The 20,982-nt window shown below is 33.7% G+C and overlaps 1 protein-coding gene across 2 annotated transcripts; it reads right to left on the bottom strand.

Annotated features, from left to right (window-relative positions):
• Positions 1 to 5,835: 5,835 nt before the first annotated feature.
• Positions 5,836 to 20,456, bottom strand: LOC131662608 (pre-mRNA-splicing factor ATP-dependent RNA helicase DEAH1-like). 2 transcript variants are annotated; one of them, XM_058932426.1, is made up of 28 exons: positions 20,403 to 20,456; positions 17,415 to 17,519; positions 17,184 to 17,311; positions 16,849 to 17,061; positions 16,663 to 16,734; positions 16,188 to 16,274; positions 15,533 to 15,566; positions 15,348 to 15,402; positions 15,148 to 15,207; positions 14,910 to 14,981; positions 13,823 to 13,886; positions 12,852 to 12,931; positions 12,597 to 12,664; positions 12,440 to 12,497; positions 12,184 to 12,241; positions 12,040 to 12,108; positions 10,530 to 10,598; positions 10,230 to 10,319; positions 9,782 to 9,868; positions 9,448 to 9,563; positions 9,302 to 9,368; positions 7,915 to 8,955; positions 7,304 to 7,366; positions 6,878 to 7,001; positions 6,696 to 6,796; positions 6,495 to 6,557; positions 6,339 to 6,411; positions 5,836 to 6,209 (listed from the first exon to the last, which is right to left on the bottom strand). In XM_058932426.1, the coding sequence occupies exons 2-28, from the start codon at positions 17,512 to 17,514 to the stop codon at positions 6,169 to 6,171; spliced, it is 3,153 nt and encodes a 1,050-aa protein (XP_058788409.1). In that variant the 5' UTR covers positions 17,515 to 17,519; positions 20,403 to 20,456; the 3' UTR covers positions 5,836 to 6,168. The 2 variants fall into 2 exon arrangements, with proteins under 2 accessions (XP_058788409.1, XP_058788408.1); XM_058932425.1 differs by lacking the exons at positions 17,184 to 17,311; positions 17,415 to 17,519; positions 20,403 to 20,456 and having other exon boundaries at positions 16,801 to 16,943.
• Positions 20,457 to 20,982: the final 526 nt, after the last annotated feature.

Genomic DNA, 20,982 nt, shown 5'->3' with positions numbered 1-20,982 from the left:
ATCATCAACAATATAACACGATCACATACTCACGTTACATCGTTTATATTCTATCCAAAAGGATACATCACCAATTAATAACATTGTTATCAATTATATCACACCATAATTACCACACAGGCATTAATAAGCACACATCACACATTCACCGTCAAAACATAATGGCCACATCGGCATAGATGAACGTATAACACACTTATACACATCAAATTAATATTGGCCATCGGCCCACAACTTCATCAATACCACAATAACAACAGTTACTTGCCATAAGGCCACATATCGTGTTAACAACAAACAACCAAACATCGTCACATATCAAGAATGAACATTCATTAATACATAACACATACGAACATGGTTTCATGTTAACCCACACCCCAACAACAATTGCAACCAAGCACTATGATTATTTACCAATCATATCGCGCATATAAACAATTATGTGTTTTCATCAACAACAATTACAACCAATTAATCACAAGCTAACCAAGCCTATACCATCATATAGAACATCCAACTAGCTTCCTAACGCTTCGAACGGCGTATAAAACAGGGTTACGGATCAAAAGTTACAAGGTTTCAAAGTTTGGATAATTGAACATACTACACAGTTCATCACTTGATCCTAATAAAAATAATATGAGACTACATCCTATGAATCATTTGATTAGATCATAGTATATTTCATTGCGTTAGCTTTCCAATGCTTCAAACGGCGACAAAATCGGAGTTACGGCCCAAGAGTTACGAAGTTTCAAAGTTTGGAAAAATAAAATATGTTGTTGGCCGCTAAGCGGAAATTCCAGAAATGGACCAATGAAAACTCCACTCAGCGGACCTGAGGCCGCTTAGCGGACCTGTGAAAAACCAGAAAAATCCCAGCACGAACAGAACTGTCTCAAGCCCCTTATATCCACCAAAACCACTCCAAAACATCATTATAACATCAATACAACACATACATACCATAGAAATAACCTAACATAAAACTTTTCATGGTTGATTCATCAATCTTTCTCAAAACCTAACATTTTCTTCAACCTCAGTCAAGCCATAAAAATGGAAAAGAAAGCATGATCAATCACCATAACACAACAAGGATATGATTCTATACAAAATACCAACCAAAACATGTTTGAATCTTGCTATATCATGAAAACCTCACAATCCACCATTGTTGGTCAAGCATAGAAAATGAACAATAACAAGAACAAGAACAAGAACAAGACTATAAGAATCATACATCCAAGATAAATTAGATTCACCCCCTTACCTTGGTTAGATTCTTCATCTTCTCCAAAACCCCCTTCTTCACTTTCTCTCCATCTTTGCTCTTCTTCTTTCTCTCTTCTTTCTTTCCTTTTTCTTTCTTCACGTTTTCTTCCTCTTATCTCTTTTCTATCTCCCCCCACTACTTACTATTCACACACAAAATATCTCACTTTCCGGTCCAAACTCAATTGCTCAGAAAAACCCCAAAACGCAGAATATTACCTTAATAATATTTCTAGTACCAAAAATATGAAAACCTTCAATTAAATATTAGTCCGCCATCCCGAACTAATACCGACTGAAACGACTCCAAAAACGGTAAAATTCCAATAAACGTTACAAACGTCCAAATTAAGCATATACTTATTTTTCCGGGCGTTACAGTCTTCACCTTCTTCTTCACCCATGGACTCATCATTTTCACCTTCTACATCTTCCATTTCATTTTCCTCATCACTGTTATCCCTTTGCGAACCAGCATTGTTACTTCTTGTTGTATATTGACACCGCTCTTGAGATCTATCCCAAAGGTGACCCATCATGGTTAAGGTTTTCTGGGTAAATTCTTGATCAGTAGGAATTTTCAGCAAAGGAAGGTTAGGAACACCAATGTTTTCCTTATAGAGCACATGTTGAATAAAGGAAGCATAGCTCAAAATTGTTCCCCTACCTGATTCTTTCAAATCAAACATGTGCTTCACAATGTAGTAAGGCCAATTTATCCTTATTCTGTTTTTTATGACCCATACCAGGTGTACTTCAAACTAATCAACACGTGAATATCCACCCTTCTTGGGACGAATAATGCGAGAGACAATCCATTGTAGGATACGATCAAGTGGCTTTAGGACTCCCGTAGTAACCGATTTTGGAAAGAAATTTCTATTGACAACATTTTGAGGATAAGGGCGCTTTAGCATAGAGTTCAAAGCTACCCTATATTTATATTCAGCAACATGCCGGATGTCGGTTATCTTGATCGCCACCGGACATGGTGGAAACAGTCCAGCATCCTTCTAAATTTCAGAGTTGACAGAATACACTTGATTACCCATATTTTACCTAAAGGATGTACCCTCAAAAGTGCCTTGTAACCCATTGTATAACATTCTCACCAAATCCTCATTGTAATCATTATTAATTTCCAAAAACACTTCCAAATTCTGAAACTTTAAGAGATCTACAACTTCCGGTAAGTGCAATCTTCCTAGGGTTAGACTATAAGCTACAAATTTCTTGACAACACCCCTCTTACTAAAATATACCGAATATGACTCAACTAAATCATCATAGAGAAGAGAAAGAGGAGTTACCGGTTCACTTTGTTGAATGGAGCCACCTCCTTTCACTAACCTTTGCTTGGTTGGTCTTGTTGAGGCCATGGATGAAGGTTTGAGTTGCTTTGGGAGAGAAGTGTTTTATTTTAGGGTTTCGGAGGCTATTTTCGTTTGGAGAAGAGAGAAATGAGATAAGACCTTTGATATCCATCTATTTGTATCAGAATTTAAAAAAATAGAAATATTTGCGCTATGCGTCGACCTATACAGGTCTTGGGTCGACGCACAGGCCTCAAATTTTGAAAAAAAATTCTCAGTGTGAGTCGACCTGTAGACTGTGTAGGTCGACCTAGGCTTTCTTATTTTCCAATTTTGCAAATGCTTATGAATTTAAATGCATGATGCAACATATATTAGAGCTTAAGCAAGTATCATACATCAAAAGATATAAAGAGAGCACGTCTTACAAGAAATGAAGTAGACATATTTCAAGTTTACCATATTTAAGAGTCATGAGAGAAACTTTGAGTTGAAAAGATATTACCTTACTGATAGGAGATTAAACTTTGCCCTCACACCACTTTAATACATAACTATAGCAATTTTATGAGAGCATAGATATAAATAAGAGCAATGCAACTATTATAGTTGCATCCTATCCGAAATATCAAGAACACCAAGCTCCCTACGTATATAGAAGAAAGGCTCGGTAGCTAAGGATTTTGTATAAAGAGACATATTGGCAAATTTTTCAAATTCGGAGAAGGTGTCACTTTTGCTAGCTAAGAAAATCGTCCAACAGAACCTAGAGAAATCATCAACTATGACGAACCCATAATAGTTTCCACCTAGACTTTTTATTCTAGATGGTCCAAAGAGGTCCATGTGAAGAAGTTCAAGGGGTCTCGATGTGGAAACAATATTTTTCAATTTAAACGAGATCCTTGTTTGCTTCCCCATTTGACAAGCGTCACATAAGTGATCTTTGGAAAACTTAATTTTAGGTAGTCCAACCACTAAGTCTTTTGAAACGATTTTATTTAGCAGGTCAAAATTGACGTGTGCTAAACGTTTATGCCAAAGCCATGAATCTTCACTCATAGTGGCAAGACATTTAGCCTCGGTCATTGATACCTCATTTAGGTCAAGCATGTATACATTGGTAACCCTCGGGCCGTTAAACACGTCATCCTTCTTATCATTATTTCTAATTGTGCAAATTTCTTTTGAAAAATAAATTGAGTATCATTTGTCGCACAATTGACTAATGCTAATAAGATTGTGTTTAAGGCCCTCAACTAGAAGGACGTCTGAGATAGTAGTAGAAGAGGGATTACCTACACTACCTTTACCGAGTATAGCTCCCTTGTTGTTATCATCATAGGTCACAAATCCTTTCTTCTTAGCCACGAAGTCATAGAATAAGGACAAGTCACCCGTCATATGTCTTGAGCACCCGCTATCAAGAAACCATCTTCTCTCAGAGGACTCAAGACATTCCACCTACAATATTTAAATAAGGGAAATAGGTACCCAATTTTCATTGGGTCCTTGTGTGTGAGTGAAACACGGGTTGCTCTTGGGGAACCATTTGAAGATGCCTTTAGGAACCAAGAATCTCCTAAAACGACATTTCCTAATAGTATGTCCCATTTTGCAACAATATAGACAAACCAAGTTTGTATGGTCATTACATTTGCTTGATTGATCATTTATCACATATGTGTATTTTTTATAAGGATTAATCATACTCTTTCTAAAATGTGATTTATCAATAGCAAATGTAACTTTGGGTTATGAAGCTTTGTCTAATTTAGTTTTGAGAGTTCTAGCCTCTCTTTGCCAAATGTGACAAGACTCACATCCACCTCATTTAAACCAAAAATTCTTGTCATTTTCGCTCTTGCCTTAGATAGCCTCTATCATAGAGTCCTTGAGAATTTCTAATTCCTTTTTGAAATCGGAAACCTTTTTCTCAAGGTATGAAAAAAAATTCTTATTTGAAGCCAAGCGTTTGAAAGCTACCTTGGCTTCTTGATATATGTTTTGTTAATATTTTACTATCCATAATTATAATTATGACCTAAATAGTTTATTTAATATACTTGTTATATTTATTTATAATTTTTAATTTACTATAGTGGCCATCCTAAAAATTCTAACCTGGCTCCGCCATTGTTCCGAGCTATCAAATCACGTGATAGGTTAGAATTTTTTTAAAGGAGAATGAGAAATAATGAATCTGAAGTTTTAGGTTTAGGTTGGGATGGTACTAGTAATCAAAGGTTTTTTCATAAATTGGGAGGTTTGATAATGAAAGATGGTGAATCACATAGTGAGGGTTGTGGTGGATGTGTTTTAGCTCTTGCAATAGAGAAGGTTAGTGATTATGTAGCCTGTTTTAGGGAGTATCAGCATGGAGACTGATAAAGATTTTAATAATGCAACACTTGTTGCTTTGAAAGAGATTAAATGTGTTTATGGTGTTGTTAGTACTATGGTTTAGCTTGATGGTGTTTTGAAAGAGCATGCAATGACGAGCAATTGAAAAGCAGGAAATGAAGAACTAGGCAAGCAAGTAATGGTTTGGCTTAATGGTGTTTTGATGGCTTGACGGTGTTTATGAAACCAAAATTTATTTATAAATGTGATTAACTATACAGGTGCTATTACAATTTTACTTTTATTAATCATTGAGATAGTTAATTTTTTGTGCATATTCAAATACTAGTATTACATAGAAATAGTACAGTGATATGGATAATTGCAAAGTTGTATGTTCTTGTGTTGGAATTCATTTCACACATTCCTATTTAATTTGTGTTTTAAATATTGTATATAAATTTGATCCTCTATAACTTATGGTATATTTATAAATTGTTTTTGTTTTAAGACAATAAATTATAAAATAGTTTATACAAACAACTTATCAATTTTATTTTTAATAATAGAAATAATATTAGCTCTTAATGAAATTATTTACCAAAATCTACTATAAATCACTCCGCTCTTGGCAAGGCAGAATTTTGAAATATTTAATTATATTTTTTTACTAGTACCCGGAATTCTTGTTTGATTGTGGTTTTTAATCTATAAATAAATAAACTTTTTAAGAGAAATAATAACACAATTGTATTACTCAATACTTTAAATAAAAACTATATTATTGTTTTTTGAAATGTGGCATAAATTTTAAAAGTCCTACAATATAGAACTAATTTTTTCATTACTTTATTTGCTTAGATGACTCAGGTCAAAGAATACAAATGGTTATATTTTGAGCTTATGCAGTTGGGCTTAATTATAGGTTAAAGTTCTCTAATAGTTTGGAATGAATTACTTTGAAGAAGTAGAAAGAAAGAAAAAAAAATATCATTTTTTCATTTACTTAAAAATATTAGCATAAAAGAAAAAATAAATATTTTTTGTTTATATTTTTAATATCAATAATAGTCACTAAAATCAAGGCCAAGTGTACTGAAGAAAAATATTTACATCTTCTAACTATAAGAGCAACATTTTTTCACCTCCAGCAAAAACCACTTGCTAACTACTTTCTAACTTCCTCTCCTTGTCAATGTGAAGTTTCAATTCCATTTGCCAGTTGTCTGTGCTTCTATGCGCGTCCTTCTCCTCGAGGCATTTTCTTTGAACTCGCTGCAACAAAATTTGATTCAACAACTCAATAAATATATAAAGTTTGATTCACGCGAATCTCAAAATTTGATGGCATGACTCGAGAATATGTTCTCAAAATAATATTAGAAATAGAGATAGAGGGCATACTGTCTTCAACATCCTTAAGCTGGTAATAGTGGGGGGCTATCTCCACCAACCACTCTGGTTTTAACTCCGTGATCTGAAAGAAAAATATAGTTTCAGTTATTCCCAAAAAATCATTGAAAAAAAGTTAACATTGAATTAATTAAATGTAGGGAATACCTGTCTCATATACTCCTTGGTTGTGAGAACTAGTTCGTGGTACACAGCCCATCTTGGAAGAACCTTCAAGTATAAACAAAGTAAATAGGAAAAAAATGAGTATTTTTTATAAGAACGCAGAAATCTCCATCCAGTATTTATAATGAATGTTTATGCAACAAATATAATGAACACAGCAGTCAATATACAAAAGCAAATCACCTGTGCCAATCCGGAACTAGGATGTATGTGAACAGTCTGTGCATGTTTAACTGTCCGATATGTTCCATTTTTTTGCAATTTTGCCGAGTGTGGGAAAAATCCTGCATTATTTAAAATTTTGAATCAGTACGATGAAAAAAGATTCTTAATGTAAATGATGATCTCAAGTTTTAAAAGTTCACCTGATGTTATAGATTTCTTGATGGCATCTAAATCATTAGAATTTGTTGTGAGCTCGATCTCAACCCTCTCTAGTAAACCTGCTAGTTGATCACGGATATCTCTTGCCCGTTTCATACTCCTTACCTAAACATCAAAAATAACACCAGAAAATTCAACGGATAAGATGCATAATATCTTTAGTCAAAGTGGAACTTTGCTTTTTTCCAATATGAAGTATGAATAAAACCAAACATTTTAATTTAGCATAGAACAGAAGACATGATTAACATACATAATTTTACTGCTTGCGTTATATGAACAAATTAAATTAAAAATTAGTAAACTAAATAAACATTTCAAAATAGTTACACCACTATTATCTCCTCTACTTTTCACTTATTCGTGCAAGTGTATTAGTTTTCACTTTTCAAAGCAAAGAACCATACCTGAATATAATTTTCATAACACCACTGGGTTGAATAATTGGTTTCTTTCCAAGAATTGTAGACCTGAAAAAAACATATATAATTTATCAATGAGGTCCAACAAGAATCTAGAACAAGGAAATATACCAATAGTAAATTATGCCCTTATAATGATAGATATGCAAGCATTGCACCCAAACAATAATCTCGCCATAACTCGTGAATGATTGACAAAACATTATGTCTAGGTGAAGAGATAAGTTCACAACAGGAACAATGATATTTTTTAACATAACTGAGGTAAAGAAAGGAGTGCTAGAATGATATGAATACAGAATTATCCTACTCCATGATGTATTGAGAGACCTATGGTCTCCATCATAAATTCCACTTCAAAATCGAAGACATATCTTTATTTTTTCCTTACTATATTCATATCATGCTATTTCTCTCTATCTTACAAGCTCTAATTAATTAACTAATGGTTGGGATTTTGCTAATACATAATTAACAACAAATACTCGATGGGTAATGAGATCAACAATTGTTCCTGTCATTTCCTAAGATACACAAATGAAAATAGACAAATCAATAAGCAACTAAGCACAAAAATTCAAAAAAAGTAATTGAACCTTTAGCAATGCAATATGGTCTCCAACATTTCCAGTGTGAAAATTCAGCCTCGCATTGTCTGCATGAACTTGTTTATCCTTTGGACGGTAAAATATTGAGTTTCCAATAGAAAGCATAGCAGCAATGGAAATGATGTCTTCTGAACACTTGTATTTTTCTGAAACGACTATCATTTTTGACAACATAGGATCAACTGGGAACTCAGCCATCCGTCTCCCTACCTTAGTTAACTCGCCAAGCTTATTTAAAGCACTCAGAGCAAATAGAAGTTCCAGGGCTTTCAATAAGGCTTCAGCAGGTGGGGGGTCCATAAAATCAAAGTGCAACAAGTCATGAATACCAAGACTTTTTAAAGTCAGGACCACATTTGCGAGGTTTGTCCGCTGAATTTCAGGTACCGTGTTGTCGTCTAAATCATTTTGATAGTTGTATGCGGTATATAACCGGAAGCACTTCCCAGGACCTGTTCTTCCAGATCGACCAGCTCGTTGCATTGCTGAGGCTTTAGAGATGGGAGACACAAGTAAAGACTCCATTCCTGTCTTTGGATTATAACTTTTCATTTTTACAAATCCTGGATCAATGACATACTTTATTCCATCAATTGTCAATGATGTTTCTGCAATATTGGTGGCAAGGACAACCTTTCGTGCCCCTTCAGGAGTTGGTTCAAATATTTTTGCTTGTAGTTCAGTTGGTAGGTTGGCATATATAGGACATATAATTAATTCGGCAATTTTAGTCCCTAAACCTCTAGTTCGGTGCTTCAAGATTTCTTCAGCCGTTTCAATTTCTTCTTGACCAGTAAGAAATATCAGTATATCTCCAGGAGGTTGAGTAACATGGATTTGAAGTGACGTGACAATGGCAGCATCTAAGTAATCAGCTTCCGGGGCTTTGGTAAAGTGTATTTCAACCGGATACCTTCTCCCTGGAATTTTGAATATGGGAGCAGAGTCGAAGTAATCACTGAACTTTTCTGCATCAAGTGTAGCACTTGATATCAGCAACTTGAGATCAGGCCGGAAGCGAGAAATATCCTGTCACAAAAATTATAATGTTAGATCTAAAAATCAGATTATTTATCCAATTAACTAGAGCATGTGCTTTAAATCCATCCAGGTATAAGCATAGACCATGCATTGATCAGTTATAGAAAGTAACGAAAATAAAGAATCATTGCACAACAAGTTAGAACAAAAGTAATGCATGTAATCAACATCAAATCAGTCGCCAAGCAAATGATTGCATAGATTTATGCAAAAAAAATGTCTTGAATGTCCGAATCAAAAGATAGTGATTGTTCAAGGAACAAAATTATATCATTTGTCATTCAACTAACTTGGATTTTAAAGAAGAAAGGAAAAAATCAGTCTGACTGCTCACCTTGACTAATCCAAACAAAATATCAGTTGAGAGAGTTCTTTCATGAGCCTCGTCCACCATCACAACACTACAACATTAGCAAGCACATTAAGAAAACAATCATAAAGCATCCAACCCTTGAATCATAATCCAATATACGCTCTCACCTATAACTTGCCAGATCAGGCTCACCAAGAAATTCTCTCAGCAACATTCCATCAGTCATATATTTGAGAATAGTCTTGTCCGATGTGCAATCCTCAAAACGGATGGAGTACCCAACCTTTAAAAAGAAAACTTTGAATTACTTATAACTAATATTTGAAAAATTGAGTCGGGAAAAAGGAGATATGTATAATTTAACTCTTTATCAATGAAAACCCCATGCTTCCCATATAGTGTGTACATATCCGGTAGGAAGTAGAAATTTTAAAGAATCTAGCCATATTATAACCAACACAGAATCAAAAATTATAACATTGAAAAATGAAGACAGCATACCTCATGTCCTAGTTTAACACCTAATTCTTGAGCAACTCGAGCAGACACACTCATAGCAGCAACACGACGTGGCTGAGTACATGCAATCTGTACCAAATATAACAATTTTAAACCTTATTTCCAATGCCTACTGCATAGAAAAGGCATATAACTTCAAAAGATGAGGAGAAATACAGCCATTTGCAACTGAATGACACAATTATAAACCAACACACCATAAAACAAACATAAAGCTATTTGTTCCACAAATGACAAATAATAATTGCCAACAAAAAAGCAGAAATAATAAAATGAAATATCAGCTAAGCAAAGTAACATTCACTCAAAAACATTTACCAAATGTAAAAATAAAAGTCGATATAACAAAGACATCAAATAAATTTTTTAAATGACTTAACCTATTATATGAACATAAAAATTAAAAAAGATATCAAAATCAAAACCGCACCATTCCATGTTTTGTATAACCAGCTTCATGAAGATATTGAGGAATTTGTGTAGTCTTTCCAGAACCGGTTTCACCCACAATTACAAGCACCTATTTAAGGAAATTATTAGGTTAATTCAAATGAATATTCAATATTCAATTATATACATGAAAATATGATTAAAAAGGTAGTGGAATCAAACTAAGACAAAAGACAGTTCTTTGACAACAGAGATGAAATTCATTCCTCAAAAACCAGAAGTCAGAACTAGCATAACATAAAATGGGAAAAAAAGATTGAAAGGGAAGAGGTAACCATGCCTGATATTTATCAACAGCTTCGAGCAATTCATCCCGATAAGCATAAATGGGTAATTTTTTCCTCTCCGCCTGAAAAAGGAAGTCAAAAAAGTGTAAATACCTAACATATATTTAATGAATTAATTTTGTCAGAAGATTGAGGATTCTAATCTTTAACATTAAAGTTTTTATTGGATGCGCATGTATGAACGGCCCTATATAAATGTGCATAATATAATATCGATCTTGCTCATCACTATGCACAAACAAACGACATGCACAGGCTGATATCAAATACATCCATGGTCGTGCAAATTCAACATTGACTTTCAGAGACTAAATGACTCCAAGAAGCTAACTCCAGTAATTAGGCAACGGCACACATGGAGGCACTTGAGAAGAAGCACAAGACTAAAAGGTTAGCTTTAGAGGTGAGGGCTGCAACAGCATTATAAGGACTGCTTTAGCCTTGTGTCTAGTTGATGTGTGTTAGAATGTTGAATATTATCCATGATTCTCGTGGAATCAATGGAGAAATCTGAATTGTAATTGATTGGTTGTTAATTACACTAGATTAGATTTTATTTATAGATTAGTTGGTGACCTGCTGTAGCAGGTAAGATCTAGGGCTGACTGACACTTGTCAGTCAGTTACAAGCTGTTGGGTCTGTTCTAACTGTAATTAACTGTATTAGACAGTTCAGCTACAGTTAGTTTACAAAGCTGTGCTAGCGTACATTAATCCTACATTAAGCTCATGTAAGCTTACTTAATAAATCCTAAAATAATACATGAATAACTCTTTTAATAACTCTCAACAATATTTAATTCAGCCTAATGACAGACAAGCTACATGTAGGGATGGCAAAAACAGGCCCTGCCCGGCCGTTTAGCCCGCCATATATGGCGAGCGGAGTCAAGGTTTCCAATCCGTCATCTACTTTGCCCGCCCCATTTTTTGGCGGGCATTGGCATGACATTTTGCCACTTTTAGGCTTTAAGGAAAGTAGGGCCCGCCCAACCCATTTTTTGGAGGGTCGAGCCAAGGTTTCCGGCTCGCCCCCTCTAATATTAATATAGGTCAAACTTCATTTCCGCCGATACCCCTTGATTGTCTTACTAGCTACGTTACATTCACCATTCCCTCCTTGAGATATCAATTCCCGTTTATCCCTTTTCTTGCAACCTGTTGCTTTAACCAGTCCCTCTCCAAGAGACTAGATCCTTTGCAATCCTTCCTAAAATACATATTATTCTATACGGTTGCCTTGGCAGCCACAAAAGTAATTCAAAACTGACCCTCAAATCTCTATTCTCTTTTATTTTTTTATTTTTAAAATAGTAAAAAGTACGAAACATTTTCATTTCATTCATTATAACACTATTAATAGTTATGTTTATGGAATGAAAATGGAGTCAAATAAAAGGAATATATATTTATTTTTTTAAAAGTAGATCAACTGGCAAGGTAGTGCCTGTCAAGCCACTAACACTTAATAAAACCATTATTAATCAAATACTGAAATGCTACCTGAAGTGCCTCCGATGCTGACTTTACTTTGGACTTTTCAATTGAATCTTCCATCTCATCAAAATCAAACTGTGAAGAAAATCTGGCTCAGAAACAACAACAACGCTATTAAACATCATGAGTCGAGTTTAGTCATTAACATACCTCATCTCCATCCATCACTGATGCCTTGATAAAATCAATTTGGTCCTCGAACACGTACCTAAATACATATATTGTATTATTTTAATGAAGTTTATGATCAGTAATGTGTGTACATACATAATGAATCACCTTCAATTCTACACCTAAAGAATAAAAGTGCACTAATTTAAGACTTATGTGTCATCTAATAAGTTAAACTGAACCAGATTACATACTATCAAATTGGCGACAATTGATTTTAAATGAACAAACTTACTGGTAATCATCAGATGTTTGTTTTTTATTTTTGGAACCATACTTCAGTGTTGCTTTTCCTGGAAGATAATATCAAGAATGCACAGGTATTAAAATATAGAAAAAGAACAGGAATTTATTTTTCAAAAGGATATATACTATAAGGAGCACAGTAATACCAATCTGATGTTCCTCCCATGCTTCTTGTTCAGCAAATGGATTCATCTTTTCCTCAGCATGTGTATCCCTGTAGATAAACACAGTTAAAGATGTTCAATAAGGCAGGTACCTTTTGGAAATTCATGCCCACTCAATGGGATAAAAATCTGAGGGAATAGATTATAAGTATCATGATAATAGTTCATATCCAACCCCTTTTCTTTTTCTTTTTATATTTTTTCAATTGTAGTGAAGATCATGGGGTAAGTGAAAACCTGTAACGCTGCATGGCCACAGAAAATCTCTTTTCTTGATTAACACCACCTTCCTGATCATAAGCATCCGGCATTCTATACTGAAATTCCAGAAGAAAATGAGAGTTAAGCAGACACATATAGATATGTGTTTAACTTATCACAATCTCAAATGATCCTTTAGTCAAGGATCCTATCCCAATTTCCCAAAAAAAATAGAAATTGTGAATTGTGATATCTTTATACATAACTCCATTGCAAATAAGAAGCATCATCATAGTAATTATAAAACCTTTAATCATCATCTTACAAGCCGTTTTATAAGGTTCGGTTAGGCTCAACCACAATTCTTAAGATGATAGAGTCTGGTTCAAGAATCGTTGGGCCACCTGCTATAAAACTATCGGGCCACAAATCATTTATATCAACACACCAAGCCCATTAGTGTTTGGTGTGAGTGGTGTGTTAAAAGTCTCACATCGGACAAAATGTGGCCTAAACATATTGTGTATAAGTGGGACAATTGTCACCTTACAAGTCGGTTTTGTAAGTTTGAGTTAGGCTCAACCACAATTCTTAAGAATAAGCATAAAGATTCGGTAAGGTAGTGAATAAGTAATCATCAAAGGAAATCAAAAGCATGACCAAATATATAACAAGAATGGTTAAACATGTCTTTAATCCCTATTAAATAAAGACCGTGAAAATTTAGTCCATATAAATATCTTATTCATGTTTAGTCCCTCTATTTAACAAAAATTTATGTTCAGTCTATTGAAAGAGATTTAAAACAGTATCTGAAGTCCAAACTTGAAAGTTGTCATTTTATAGAGACCGCAACATATTTAACCATAACAAGAACAGTTGGCAAATAGCTTATCTGGACTGAATAAAAAAGTCACGACATTTCAACAATAATCAACCATGAAAGAATAAAATAACTGATCCTGATCTAACACTCACTACTCATGAAATACAAACTTATTGATTACCTCATTCACATTGTCAGCCTCCTCCGACCGCTTCTTTATAAGTTCATATAACTCTTTCTTGTGCCTGATGAGAAATAGAAAACTTAAGAAATAAAAACTTTTCCACTCTAAGGATACGGAAAACTGAGTGAATATAGAACTCTTAAAAAACTCTGCATAATGATGGAAGGGTTCTAGCTCTCATGTACAAATGCAGAATTTACAAGTATATGTATACCTCTTATCTCCTAACAAACAGGCCGAACACATTAATTAAATTAAATAAGTAATGATGTAAAGAATTTGTGTCACGCATGGTTATACAGTGAATAGCACATTTGTATTGATGTGGGGCTCTTAGAGCAATGGAATATAAGTATGAAATATATATATATATATATATATATATATATATATATATATATATATATATATATATATATATATATATATATATATATATTTCATACTACTCAAAAATTATGGCATCCACATCTTAAAGACTTAAATATCTTGAACACTTAGTATCTTAGTGTTACTAATAGAAGCAGAAAAATTGAAAAGTAGATAGGTAGAGGAAAAAGAAGAATCATGCATCTTTGGTCAAGGTATCACAGGAAAATGAGTATTTTCTATGCCTCTTTGCATGAAAGAGAGACCAATGTTGTCTATGGCAGAGAGCCAAAATCCTGTCATACCAGCTGCTTTGCAGCACCATCATAGCAGAGTATTGCAGAAAACCCCCCCTTTAATATCAGGCCTATATATACCATTGGGACAAGCCCAAAAACTGCAACTGATATCCCCATCAGGGCGCCGCAATGACTGATATTCGATAACAATGAGAGAATAGGAAAATTATATCTAGAAACATCTAGCAAAGATAACCTCAGGGCAGATGAGGCATTAACAGAGAAACTAAAATTCACTCCCATAATGTATTTATTTGGACACTGGCACCATAAAAATGAATCTAAATGTTTCAATATATTTTTAAAATAACAATTAAAGAAAGACACTACTTTTTATAGCGAAAACATTTTAAGGAAATAAGAACGTATCATAAAGTAACAAGAAAATTTGGAGAACTCAAAAAAGCAATTAGTACCTTAGGTCACGCTGTTCCACTTCTGAAATCTTCACACCTTCAAAAAGATATTGCTCATCTTCTATTTCATCTCTGCAATAATTATCAAAAAGTTATCAAATTCAACTAGAAGATTAAGGAGAAACAAGCATTTTAACACATAACAGCTATGACCAAGAAACCAAATATTAATTTCTTTATAGACATAAAATCAGAACTGCAAACAACCTCAAGAAAACAAACGAAAGTAGAATCATACCTCAGTTCTTCTAATTTCTTTTCCTCCCTTTTCTTCAGGTATTCTTGCCTTGAAAACTTTCTGAAACATAAAGAAAACAATAAGCAAAGTGACATACTGCAACCAACATTAAGCCATCAAAAGTATATCCTCCTTAAAAAAACAAGTAAAAAAAATGAGCCTGGGAAAATGATACCAGTGGGGGTAATATAACAGCGAACCTTAAAGAATGAATATCATCCTGTTCAGCAGCATTAGATCTTCGAATTGCTTCTTCTGTTAGAAGAAAGATTGAAACAAGAAAGTGAAATCGACATGTCGATATAAAGACTCAATGGCACCTCTATGTGTGCATGTATGTAAGGGCTACTAAGCTCAACAATCCATTGGCAGACATGGTACATACCTTCCTCCTTTCGGGTCAATTTGTGTTCAGTCAACTGATAAGCAAGAAACAATTCAAACAATTAGAATGTAGAAGCAGAAAAGTTAAAAACAGGGAAAATGTTATATGCATAATACATATATAAATAAATGTATGCATGAACATTGTAAAAAATGCCTCTAAAATATGCATTAGTAAATTTAAATTATATTAAAGACTCTTGCAAGTTCTTAAAATTTTGAGGAATGGCTAACATACATTTTAATGCTGATAATAGTAATATAAAGAAAGTTTTCAGCACTAAAATACAACTTACATCAAAGTAAGCCTTAAGCCAGAATAATTTGCATATTAACAATCAAAAAATTTAATGGGGGAGGGGCACAAATTAAAATAACATCCACTGCAGTGATATAACCAGACAAGTTAGTTGAAACAAAGATAAGTCATGTTATTAATATGAATTGCCTTGAGAGTGAAAACTGATAAAGTGATGTCCATGGATATTTTTACCCATTATTTTGAACAAATTTTCTTCTTTTATCCAAAAGGAAATGTTCATGTAGCTACAACTAAGATACCAACTTAAGCATAATGGTACCAACCAAAAAAAGCATTTTCAAAACAGTAGTCTTCAAGTACAAGTGACTAAATAAATCTGACGAATAATGAGTACCTTCCGTGTTCCTGCAGCATCTCTTTCTTTCATATGCTGCACTAATTCCTCCTTCTCTCTTTGATCTTTCAATCTTTCTTCTTCTGACTGTTTGCAAATAGGCAGGTAATCATATCAAAAGAATTGGCAAATATTTAAAAAATAATAAGAATGCCTTTACAAAACTGATTGTCAGTAAAAGAGTTCTAAAGAAAAAAAACTACCAAAGGATCTCTTTGGTATGATCAACAAAAATTAATCCAATCCAAAATCTTTTTTTTTTCCCTTTTTGAGAGCATAAATCATATTATAAGTTACTAACAAAAGAGAGCATGCATATAAGAAGCTTATTGATATGCACCCATCTAATAATAATAAGACGGACAGCGCAACAAAATTAACTAAGCAAGTTAATATAGTAGGATTTTCATCATCAGTACCAGTTGCAAAAATATGTCATATATAAACACAGCTAGACATTAAAAAGAAATGGTACCTCTGAACCACTATCTTCATCAAGGGAAGTTCTTCTCTTAACTTGTCTTTCCCCTTCTTTCCTTAAAATCACCTGCATTGTTGCATTTGGTCAAAATAAGTCAAACCTTGTTAGGAGAAACATTGGTCAGCAGCTTACCATGAGCATAAATATGAAAGTGAATCTAATAGGTTATGAACACTTTGCCTCATCATCCTGATCATCTTGAACTTCAGTTTTTTTCCTGAAACGTTTTTTACGATTGTCTGGCTTTCTTGATGTAGAAGCAGTAGTTATAGTCGATTTATCGTCACCGCCATCAGTATGGTCATTGTCGATATCATCATCATCCTCTAAAATTGTGTAGGTCCCCTGCTTTCTCACCAACATCGCAGCTTCTCTCTCTTGTTTTTGATATTGCTAATATAGAGCACAAAAAGATCAATATTCAGCAGATACTAAATACTTCTGTAAGAAAGGATTTGTTGGATATACACTATGAAAATGGCATTATATTCATTGAGCCTTAGATCAAAACTCACATTTAAGCTGGACAATCTACGAGGAACTCTTGAGAAAATTTCTTCCGCAAACCCACGAGTGTCAGTTGTTGAGATCCCAAACTCCACTAGCTTTCCCATTAAATCAGCTGGTGAAGTAGCTTGCTTGGCTGCAAAATCAAAAAGAGATTACTAAATATAGGGTGATAAAATTTCCAAAATGATTATGTAGAATATATTTTTAGGGTGATAAAATGATTTTAGATGAATTACATAGTCCAATCATGTATTGTACAACTGTGGGCTGAGAATATCCAAGTAGTGACATCAATTTGTCTGATACCCATGTCTTTAGATTGTCATCACTCGCCATTTTTACTGCAATGAAAAAAATTAATCAGCATAATGTTGGATTATGAAGTCAGGGAGCATAAAAAGAGTGGATTGGAACATGACGAAAAAAAATTCATCTGCCCAAATAAAATTCAATCAGCTGTAGCAAATAGAAACAGAGAATGTAAAACACATTCAATCACTGCAAGAGACGTTAATGCAACAAAAAACAAAAGACTTGTGAAATTTTGGTGCATGAAAAATATCTGAAATCAATTTAATTCAATTAAAATTTGTTATTTTGCTTCCATTGTTACAAAGGTCTGTTTGGTTTAAATGGGTGGATGGAGTGGATGGGAGGGGAGGGATTTAATTAATTAATTTGTTTAGTTGAGAAGATGGGCGAATAGTAGGGGAGATAAGTTTTTCTTTGTTTGATTCATAGGGAAAGGGAAGTGAGAGTTTTAATAAAGGAAAGGGTTAATTGACTTTTAAGTTTTAATGCCTTATTGTAATTGTGTGTTACATTTTATGTATTGATATTTTAGTCACTGCATTTGAAATTTTATAAACTGGCCCTCTTTCCCTCCAAATCCCCCAATTATCAAAGAGAAACCAAAATTAGGTCCACGGGGATTCTGATCCCTTCTCCTTCATTTTCATACAACCATACGCCATAAAGGAAAAAGATGAAGAAGAAGGCAGGGAAATACTATTAAATACTTGTTAGGTGTGGTGCGTTTAGTTGTTCAATACTTGTTAAATACTATTTGTTTACCTCCCTGTTTGGACCAACTTAGCTTAATCTGGATATGATCCAAGTTTAATTAGTTTCACAGTCCGTTTTAATTTTTCCTCTAGGATTCAAACCCTTATAACCACACGTTTGTCTAGAATTCATCTATTCTCCTCATCTCTGTTCCATAATCCAGTGAGTTGCATATTTAACAGAAAATGTTATATGGAAACTCCTTATCCAGATGCTACAGATTATTAGAAACATAGAAATAAAAGAAAACTGAGAGAGAGAGTAGAATCCATTTCTGTTTTCATATTTCTCAAATGATAAAGTTGGTTACCATACTTAACTAAACTGAATGAGTATTTATAACTAGCTAGGACTATACCGACTCAGCACGTACAGTTAGTTACAAGGTTAAAGGTCTTGTTTGGCTAGACTGTTTTCTACATGTATATAAAGTAAGTTTAGCCACTGCTCTATTACAGACTAGAGACTTGGTAATTTTGTAAGCATGGAAGTTTGTTATCGTCCTATATGGAAGGAGTTTCCGTTAGTGGCAAATGGCAATTTAAGCTTTGTTTGCGAGTTTAGAGGGGAGGGGAATGGAGGGCTTCAAAAAAGATTTTCTAAAAAAGATAGAGAAATCTTTTAACATTTTTGAAAAAAAAAATATTTAAAATAATAAAAGAGTGTGTTAAGAGTTTCACATTGGGCAATATATGGCTTGAACATGTGTTTATAAGTGGGGGCAATTCTCACCCTACAAGTTGGTTTTGTAGGGATGAGTTAGGCCCAACTCACACATTTTAAAATGGTATCAGAGCCTAGTTTTAGATCCGTTAGGCCAACTCCAGGCGTTCAATCCTGGGCATGAAAGGGGGTGTTAAGAGTCTATATGTCCTGAACATGTGCTTATAAGTGGGGACAACCTTCAACCTACAAGTCAGTTTTGTAGGGATGAGTTAGGCCTAACTCACATATTCTAAGAGAGAGTTTATTATTAACATTTTTATATTTTTGAACTATTATAAAAACATAAAAGTTATTTGAACAATTTGTCTAAACCCTCCAAACCCTTCCTCCAATACAATTTTTTAGTTCCCCAAATTAGAGGAATTTTGGTTTTTTGAATAAAAAATAAATCCTCTGAAATCCTCCCCACCTAAATCCTTCTATTCTTTTCATTCAATTCATCCCTTTTTTCAAAGCTCTCCCCTCCTTTTTCCTCTAAACTCTCAAACAAAACATTAGTATCTAAAATCATTACTCCAGGAATCTAAAGTGAGATTCCTAACAAAATAGATGGAAATACAAATACAGCAAGACAAGCTTCTTAATCTCGTAATACAAAAATTAATTCACATATTTATGTCCCTTTCATTCTTCCTTGGTGCTCCTAATTGTCATTGTCTTGTAAAACAACACAACAACAACAACAACAACAACAACAAAGTCTTATCCCACTAAGTGGGGTCATCTACATGGATCAACTTCGCCATAATGTTCTATTTAGGACCATGTTTCTATCCAAATCGTTAATCTCAACGTTTATCTTAATAACTTATCTTATAGTCTTTCTAGGTCTTCCTCATCCTCTAATTGTTTGACTTATCCCTATCTGATCTATTCTCCTTACCACATAATCTACCGGTCTTCTCTCTATTCCAATAGCTTTTGTTTATGATTGTACTTCACTAATATAAATTAGTGCAGAAATAAATAAGTCGGGTGCCGGAATTTTTGTTCTTGAAATCAACTTCTACTAAATCTTAAATCTCTATTGTGAAAAGAAGCATATGGTTAGGGTTTCAAGTTTCAACCCAACAATTTAGGTCAATATTTCGAGTCATATCGGTTCTCACAGATGTCCTTCAAAATTCAAATGTAACTAACTTCCGTTAAATTAAAAGTTCCAGAAGCACAAAATAACTAATCTAACATTACACATCTAAGACACAATCAAGAAACTATAACTCCCCTACCAAAATTCACATAAATAAGAGAATCAAATTACACTATGCTGCACGGTTCAATTTTTATTATCAAATGCGTATATTAAACCGTCTCTCTGGTGTATTTCCTTTACCATGAGCAGCTATCGCAGCCGCAAATAGCGCTGGAATGGCATTGTGCAGAAGGAAAGGGGAAGGAAAATTGGGGAAAAAATAAAAGGAAGAAAGAAAAACCTGGAGTTTCAAACGGTTTGTGGCGGTCTTCTACCTTCGACGACCGACTCCGGAGACGTATTCCGGCGAGGTTTTCGTTTCCGGTGAGGAGAGTTAGTGACTTCAAGTTGTTGTTTTGTTGGAGGTGCTGAGTTTTGGTGCGTTAGGGTTTTAATTGATGAAATGTGTTTTACTTGTTTTTCTCGATCTGTTTAGTTTGTTTTTTATCTCAAATCTCAAATGCAAAAATATAAGATTTGGTAAACTCAATCTTGATTTAGATTTGACTTAAAATCAAAATTAATTTAAAGATAAAATTAGTTGCGATTTAGTTTGATTTTTGGATGATTAAATTAAAAAATTATCCTATTTACTAGACGTTTGCCCGTGCGATGCACGGATATATTTTATTGAATTATTATTAATAATTAAATATGTTTAAAAAATAGTTTGAAATATTGTGATATTATATTAATTTTGTTTCTTTAGAAAAAATTAACAACAAATTAGTAATGTGTATTTATTAAAAGAAAAAATCTAATATAATTAAAAAAGATTAAAAAAATCAAAGAGTATAAATTAGTCAAATTTACATTAGAGA

This window comes from Vicia villosa, linkage group LG3 (genome assembly GCF_029867415.1).
Source record: "Vicia villosa cultivar HV-30 ecotype Madison, WI linkage group LG3, Vvil1.0, whole genome shotgun sequence".
Classification (NCBI taxonomy): Eukaryota; Viridiplantae; Streptophyta; class Magnoliopsida; order Fabales; family Fabaceae; genus Vicia; species Vicia villosa.
This window is presented reverse-complemented; position numbering and strand designations above follow the sequence as displayed.